Source organism: Primulina tabacum, unplaced genomic scaffold, assembly GCF_025594145.1.
Source record: "Primulina tabacum isolate GXHZ01 unplaced genomic scaffold, ASM2559414v2 Contig669, whole genome shotgun sequence".
Classification (NCBI taxonomy): Eukaryota; Viridiplantae; Streptophyta; class Magnoliopsida; order Lamiales; family Gesneriaceae; genus Primulina; species Primulina tabacum.
This window is the reverse complement of record NW_027459837.1, coordinates 55,854-64,585: the sequence shown is the minus strand read 5'-3', so window position 1 is coordinate 64,585 and position 8,732 is coordinate 55,854. Positions and strand designations below refer to the sequence as shown.

Here is an 8,732-nt window from a genome sequence, read left to right as displayed (position 1 = left end):
TGTGTGTATTTATATTGTAGGTTTGGTTTGGAAGTTTCTTACTTTCTTTAATCGTGTTAATCCTGAAAAATTCTGGTTGCAGCAGTAGTCTTTCTTTTGGAGATCAAACTGAAATCAAAAGAGTGATCATGAATTTGGTTTTGTTCATTTTATGGATGGTATTTGCTCACCTGTTTTGTTCCCTTAATCTGGGATTTCTGGGAACAGTAGTTCGTAAAGTGGTTATAGTGATAATTTTGGGATCCATCCAACCCGAATGATAAATATTTTTGAAAATTTCATGAAAGGAACCTTCACAATCATTGCTTTGATATGCTGTGGTAATTTTGTAATATGCATGTAAATGGTGAAGTTGATAGCTGATCATCAATGGTGTTGTTGAGAGCCAATCGTTTCGGAAACCTGGATATTTGCATATTTGTAGAGATTGTATAGATATAGTTTTATAAATCGTATGTTTTCCATACAAAAATTGAAAGAACATTCTTTTAGCATATTTGCCTCTTATGTTTCTTCCTAGAATTTCTGGACTCCTGCTGGTTCATTCTTTTGTTAAATTAAAGGGATCTGCATAGTTATGTCTCATTCTCAAGTTATTGTTCTCGGTCTAGCTATTTGATGAGTTTGATGGATGGTATTGATTCTTAAGGAAGGGTTGATCACCCATTTCGATTTTTCGTGTATGCAGCATTTGTAGCTGTAGTTTTATCGATAGACCTCTCCGGACCTTTTCATTCCTTTTAAAAAACTGCTTTTTTAACAATGACTTCCTTTTTGTGACCCTATTAAAAAAAACTTCATTTTAATATATAGGGTTCATTCAGAATTGTATGATTAAATTTAGCTCATCTTGAATTGGATTTGTTTATCGTTGTCTCATATCACATGTAGCTGACTTCTAGAAAATTTTATCCTATTTTCACGCATTGACCTTTGCTTTAAAGGAGTCACCACCAGTCATGTGGAGATTCAAATCCTTTACGCATAAGAACAAAATGGGCTGGAAGGTCGCATCATTGACATTGGCAATTTAAAAGTTCAGGTTCGTAATATCATTGCTGAAGGTGGATTCTCATGTGTCTACTCATCTAGAGATGCAATACATGGTTCCAAGCCATTTGCCTTGAAGCACATTATATGCAATGGAAGAGTCACTAGAGCTAGCAATGAAAGAGATATCAGTCATGAAATCTCTCAAAGGGCATCCCAATGTTGTCACTTATTGTGCTCATGCTGTTTTTGATATGGGACGTACCAAGGAGATCCTCCTTCTCATGGAATGTTGTGAGAAATCTCTGGTTAATGTGCTTGAGAGCAGGGGGGCTGGGTTCTTTGAGGAAAAGCAGGTTCTAACAATTTTTCGGGATGTGTGCAATGCTGTTTTTGCAATGCACTGCCACAGTCCACCTATTGCACACCGGTATTGTACTTGATCTTTCTTATCTATAACTGCATAATTTCGGGATTTGATATAATATTTGTGCTTTCAACTAGTTGTTGCGTGGACCTTCTCTTTTAAAAGCCCCAATATTATGCTTTGGATGATTTTTGTTAATACATCTTTCTGTTGAGAATATCACGTCCTTAAGGACTGTTAAAATTACTGCTCATCAGGAAAAATTTTCATCTGTTTTTTGTGAGGTAGGGAATTTTATTCACATCTTGTTTTTTACTTCTACTTGCACTTGTGTGGGCAAGAATACTGAAATTCTCTGCATTACTTCTTTCCTTTTGGCCTGCTGAATAAGAATAGCTAAAGTTTTACAGTCATGAATTTTTGTGCTCTTTATGTATTTGTTTAAATGATATATAGAATAGCGCATGATTCTTCTTTGCTGAGGGGCATTGATCACTAGATTTTGCTCCACTTATTTTGTAGTTTCTATCTGTTCATCATTGTTGAGTTGCATTGTGTAGAGACTTGAAGGCTGAGAATCTTTTGCTGGGGTCTGATGGATTGTGGAAGTTGTGTGATTTTGGTAGTACTTCCACAAATCATAAACGTTTCGAGAAACCTGAGGAAATGGGTATCGAGGAAGATAATATTAGAAAATACACAACACCAGCATATAGAGCTCCTGAGGTAGATGGACAACTGTCTATGATCTCTCACTTTTACATTTTTTTTGGCAATCAACTGATGTCTCTTCTCTCACTATTTTTTAGATGTGGGATCTTTTTCGCAGAGAACTTATAAATGAAAAAGTAGATATATGGGTAAGTTGACTGGTTCTTAAATACTGTTTATGAATCCAGCAGAACTTTGGATCAGCTTTCTCTAAGCTTGTTAGTTACCTAAGGCTGAGCCTTTTAACTACAGGCAGTTGGATGTCTCCTTTTTCGCATATGTTACTTCAAGTTAGCATTCGACGGTGAATCAAAGCTCCAAATTTTGAATGGGAACTATCGCATCCCAGATTTACCAAAGTACAACTCATCACTGACAGATCTTATAAGAGACATGCTTCAATCTTCCCCAAATGACAGACCGGATATCACGCAGGCAAGCATTTTGCTTGATTCTGATTCATCTCCATGAACTTAGGTTAGTTGTAGTTCTTTGTGCCCAGAGCTATCATGAGGGCTAAGCTTGCATGCATGCGTGCGTGTGTGCTTATCAATTACTTTTGTTGATTCCTTTGGCTGCAGGTCTGGTTCCGTGTTAATAGCCTTTTACCGGAAGGGTCACAGAAATCACTACCTGACAGACCTCCAGAAATGCCGCAACAGACTACTGATGTTCTTGCAGGTGACTGTTGTCAGATCTTAGTTTAAGAGTGCCATGATTCGATTTCTAACATTTCTCTATTCGAGTGTGAAGAAAATTTGTGGTCAAATGGTCAAGCTATTAATTTTTCTCCATTTTGCACTACCTGCTTTTATTGAGCTCTTCTAATTAATGGCTGGTTGCAGGCATGCCAAAGCCTGCAAACAAGTCCAATCCAATGCCTCGTAGAAGTCCACCTCCGCCTCCCTCAGCTGGAGCTCAAAACGCATCATTAGTTCCAAATATTCTCAGAACAGGCGAAAGTGCAGGCCCTTTTGGTGCTTTCTGGACCTCCGAACATGCAAAGATTCAGTGATCAATGAGGATGAGAGCCGTCCTAAGTATATGAAGACGGAACCAATCATACATTATCTGGACCATGACAAGATCTGTCCTGAAAGCTACAGGTTCCTATTCAACTCCATCTAAGCGAGCAAAAATTTTCAATCTTCTACAGTCCAAAAAGCACACCAGGTAGATCAGTCGATAGACCAAGTTTTTGAAATTCACCATTTCGGGATGACTCAGACCAAAGTACAGAAAGCTTGAGACCCCCGAAACCAGAGGAAGCACCCACCTTTCAAAATGATGCATTCAAAACGCTTTGTAGCAGAATTTGGCAGTAACAAGAAAAGTCCTGGCACTAATGGTCAGAGATCGGAGAAGGAATAGTTCTTGGAGGAAGAGCTAAAAAAGGTGGAGAGAGCAGCTTGCACATGCCAATACAGAAAAGGCAGAAATAACTCCAAATACGAAAAGCTCTCTGCAATTTGTCGGTCCCAGCGCCAAGAAATACAGGATCTTAAGCAAGCTCTAGCACTGCGAGAACTCCATCACCGAGTAAAGATCAGCCCAGGAACCAATCATCCACTACTCCACCTGTATGTTAATCCGTCCAATGCATGTGCCTATAATTTTTCAACTTCTTGTAAACTAAATTCTTTAATCTGTCACTGAAATACAGAATGAGAAGATTGAGGAACGGTTTGGCAATTGAAACAGGGTTTATTTGACCGACATTCCATTAGCCCAGATCCTCAACAGTGGCAGGCTTTCGCTGATGATTCCAGGCCACCGACGTGCCCTCCGAACAACACCCCTAAATCTGTCAGAACAAGAAATGGTCAGCAGAGTAAGAAGCCCATCGAGCCATCTTCTAGTACCAATGCTTTGGGATTTGGATCCGAGAATTTTAAGGTGGATCCGTCGGATTCCTCAAAGATAAATGTACCCATGGGTGGATTGAGCAAGTCTCAACGATTTGGTGAGTCGAAGAGCGTGGAAAATAAGTTGAATCCCCACCTGCTGGGTGGGCTGGTTTCTAGTTCAACATTATATTGCTATATTTGATTCACATTCCAATATGTTACTTTTATGGTTTGCTATATTATTGAATCAGCATTAGCATGTTTTGTTCTTCCCCTTCAATCCCTTGAGCATAGAAAATCAAATGTTTAAATGAATTCTTTTTGAACATAAAAAGAATAGGGCTCAAGTGAATTCTGAATGGTGAGAAGTGTTTTCAGCTATCTTGTAATTTAGCCATGTCGTGAAACAACTTTGACATTAGCGATACGATTTTAAGGATAAGAGCGATTCCAATGTTTTAGTTATGGGCATAACTTCTTATCATATAATTATTAAATTAAATTTGAAATTCTACGTGATCTTATAAGTTATTTAAAGAAATATATCAATATCAGTTTTGTATTGTTTTAGATTGTGGTTTTTTTAGTCATGATGTTTTTGCTGAATAAATTATTATAATGTAATTATGTTTCGACAATTATAATTTCGTCAATATCATATATTTAAATATTGATATCATTATTAAATTTTTATAATATTGTTAAATACATGTGCATATCACGAAAGAGTAAATAACCACATAATTATAAAATTTAACAATGATAATGGTCATTCACTTATTACATGATTTTAATAAAATGATTAAAGTTGATCTTCAGAACATAGTTACAAAAATAAAATTAAATTCAACAAAAGATGCATTAATAACAATGGCACACCCAATATATGGCATGATTAAATTTGAAAATTTTATTTTATTAAATGAAATTTTTCAAAAAACTAAATTCGATATATGTATCACAAAAAAAAAAAAAAAAACACACACCATATATCGCCACAAAAAAATAGAGCCTTTAGTAACAATCAAATTTGTCTCCATATATTAGCGACAGTTCTATCAACGATTTATGAATCTGTCATAAAATCCAACCGTCGTTGCCACTTAGCGACGATTTTTCTATAGCTATCACAAACTTAGTGATAGTATTAATAAAACTGTCGCTATTTCTAGCAACGATGTCGATGAGAGGGTCGTTGCAGTTAGCGAAAACTTAATGATACTCTACGCTAAATTTGCCAACGATTTCTCAAAAAAAAAAAAAAAAAAACCGTTGCCAAACTGGCGTACATTAACCAAATGTCAGCCGGTTTTGGCGACGGTTTGAATTTTGCGATGATTTTTAAATTAAATTGTAGGTAAATACAACAGTTAAATCCATTCCATTGTTAAATTAATTTATAAAATAGTTTCAAATATGTCGTTAATATCACGAAACATGATGAATACTAACAGTCTGACGAAATGGTGCAAGCCATCGACTGATAGTCTTAATTGCACATTTAGAATCTCCGATGCAAAGATAGGTGTATAACATCAAAATGACATCATCAAATGGGTTTGTCATTGTTTCACCATCATGATGGTGGTCGTATTGCCATCGCATGTGTGAATTTGTAGCAGATGAAGCGTATAAACTTTGTAGACGAGGGGTGATGGGAAAGTACTGCATCTTCTTGTATGGAGTCTGCTTCTTAGCATTCTGAGATCCACACATACTAGGTTTATACTGAGACATATCTTACATTTAGTTAAAGCATGTCTACACCCCATAGATCATGCGGTTATTGTTTCAAGAATCATATTATCGGCCGGCAATCCAAGGTCCTTAACAGTTTTTTCGTACTGTACTTTTTTTTTTCAATTTTAGTTGTTAGTATAAAGAGATTGATTAGAGGGGATGAATAAATAATCTACACAAAATCTTCAAAAATTCAGTTAGACTCGCAACTCTTGCATGTTATCCCGATCAAATTAGCTCAACAAGCATCAATAAGTGTAAATACAAGGAATGAGGCTCGCTGATTTGTTTTGAACAACAATATAGTGGGGCAAAGAATCAACAAGGATAATTAACTGATAAAAAGTAAATAACACAATTTTTTATAATGGAAGTTCGAAGGTGGTGTCATCCTTCTATGTCTCTCTTTATTTCAATTCCAAAATGATATTACTAGAAGAACTTTGGTTGTTATGAGAAATTTGAAAAAATCCACTTAAGAAGGGCTTACCTTTGGTCTACTAAAAACTCTTAGATATAATTCAACTTAATAAAAATACACTTTCTGTCAGTTACAAGTAGTTCTGAAAAGAAATAGTCTAGCACAATTTGATCCTCACAATGATCTTCTCAGAAGTTCTTTTAGTGTTGTTCCTAGCCCTCATATAGTTGTTCAAACTCACTCTGCAAAAAGGTGTTGATTTTGATCTTCAGTTAGACGGACTTGGTAGGTGGAAAGTACTTTGCTAGAAATTTTGTTGCCAAATCATGTCACTTGGTTATGCTTCACAGGGGTAGGGATTGGAGCCATCCCGTGCCTGATCCTTGAGGGAAAACAGAAACAAGCACATTCTAATAATATCATGAGAAACATTATTAATTTTTAGAGTTTCTGTGATTTTCAAGAATGTCCTCACGTGAAAATGTGGAACTGCTGTCGTTGTTCCTCCAAACTGGTTCTGCTGACCATGTTGATTAGTTCTAGCTTTAGCTCGAAATTATCGGCATTGATAGTTCCACGAGCTATGCCAGAACAGTTTGTGTTGATTACTGATCTAAGGTGATCTCTAATAGGTACTACATCAAGGGGTAGTTTCACATTATTCTCTTTATTTCAGTCATTGCTTTCTCCTTAGCTCTTCGTGATTTTCTAAGATTTAAGATTCTTTTCAATCTCGGTATCAAAAAGCAAAGAATTGAGGTTTTGGGTTTTTCGCATAAACTGCAAAACAGAGGGAAGACCACAAGTCACAATAAATATTTCGAAAATATAAATAAAATAAATCTAAATTAAAGTTATGACTAATTGGTAACTATATTAATATAAATCAAATAAAACCACTCCCCGATAACAGTGCCAAAACTTATTACAACCTTTGCTTACCTCGATATCGTTCCCACATGGAGTGTATATTTAAAATTATACTAAGCGTCGAAATTTATTTAAAAAATTCAATATTGATCTCAATAATTAAAATGATTAATAGAACATAACTCAAGAACACATATGACAAAATTCAGCGAGAGAATGAATATAGAGATACAATTTCACTTTGTCTACAATATATTAAATTTTTATTGATAATTATACTATTAAAATAAAATTGTTTATTAACCAAGAACATCAAATTTTTCTATTCCTTTTACAAAGTGATAAATATAATTGTATTGTTTATTAATTTATTTTTATATTCCTATTCGATACCAAACAACAGCTACAAACAATGTTCTTATCATGATTTCAAAGGGATTATACGTCAACAATATAAATACTCAATGATGTAATTTCTTATGATCTTAATTTCAAACTCCTTTTTCGAGTTATAGATATCTAATATATTTTCAATAAAATAATCTCCAATAATTAGAAAGCATTAAGAATAAGCAAACACAAATAAACAAAGAAGAACTAATTCATATAATTCAATAATTTAAAAAAAGTCTCGCTCAAGCTACGTCAGTCTCTAGAAAAGTAAATTAGTTGTGACGAAATACGATTGAAAACTAAACATGTTTTCATCATAAGTTTAGAAAAAAGTGGAAACCAAGAAACAAGAAAAAGAAAGGATGGAAGTCGAATCATGTTTCCTTCCCCAGAATATATGTTCTTCAATTTTCAATCTTCGCTCCTATGTCGTTTTCATGGTTTTCATGTGTGGCACGGCTCTCAATGTCATCCATACTATGTTTAAAGTCTTTTATACCAGCAAAAGTCAAAACTTTGACTACTGCTCCAAACAACCTTCAAAGCTGATTTTCACCTTTTACAATTTAGTTCACTTCCTTTTAAATGTGCCGACCAACTTTTGGATCTGAAAGGGCTGTCACTCATAAACGTACATGAAATATTTAATAACTAATGTATCAAAATTTGGTGTTGTGCTTAGGTGTTGTCAACACCAGTACACAACACTGCAGCGAAAATTAATTATGAACACACAAAAATAATTTTATTGAATAAACAGAGATCAGACATAAATTATGCACAAGTATTCATACTTATGCGATGCCTCATGGAAAAAAGTTCACTAGAAAATATTTAAATAGTTTACACCAAACAATGCTAGTTAAAATACCAAAACTAAATTTCTTGACACACCAAGGAATTAAATATCATCAAAATAAATTACAACTAAAACCGAGATTCATAAACTCAAATACGCAATGCTTAAAACAAACGAAACCACTCGACGATCAACACTCTGCGTCAGTGTTGTTCTTCGAGTGTTGGCAACATCAGAACCACAACACGTGATTGTGTGAGTCAATAACTTAAACTCTTCACGCGAAAATCTTCAAGTCCGAAATTCAGCAGCAACGTAGTTATTCTTGCGTACCCCTTTTAATATTCGATCATCATATTTATATCAGTTCTTAACCTAGATTTTCATAGATACTCCATACATATAAACATTGAAACAAGAGTTTTATTAGAATCAAACTCTACACAAGATTGATATATTATATCTCATGGATAGTTTCCCAAATTATATTGAATAATTCCAAAAATACGATTAAGTGTATCTAGGGAAACAAATCATTAAATTAGCCTAGAAATGCAAAATAAAATATTAATTAATTTTGGAATCCAAGTTTTC

General features: G+C 34.6%; 1 protein-coding gene across 1 annotated transcript; it reads left to right on the top strand.

The window, feature by feature from the left end:
* Positions 1-959: 959 nt before the first annotated feature.
* LOC142534666 (uncharacterized) lies at positions 960-3,083 on the top strand. Its single transcript, XM_075641516.1, is given in 8 exon segments — positions 960-993; positions 996-1,143; positions 1,145-1,420; positions 1,918-2,083; positions 2,167-2,217; positions 2,321-2,503; positions 2,650-2,749; positions 2,914-3,083. Coding segments are annotated over 8 exon segments (1,128 nt in total).
* Positions 3,084-8,732: the final 5,649 nt, after the last annotated feature.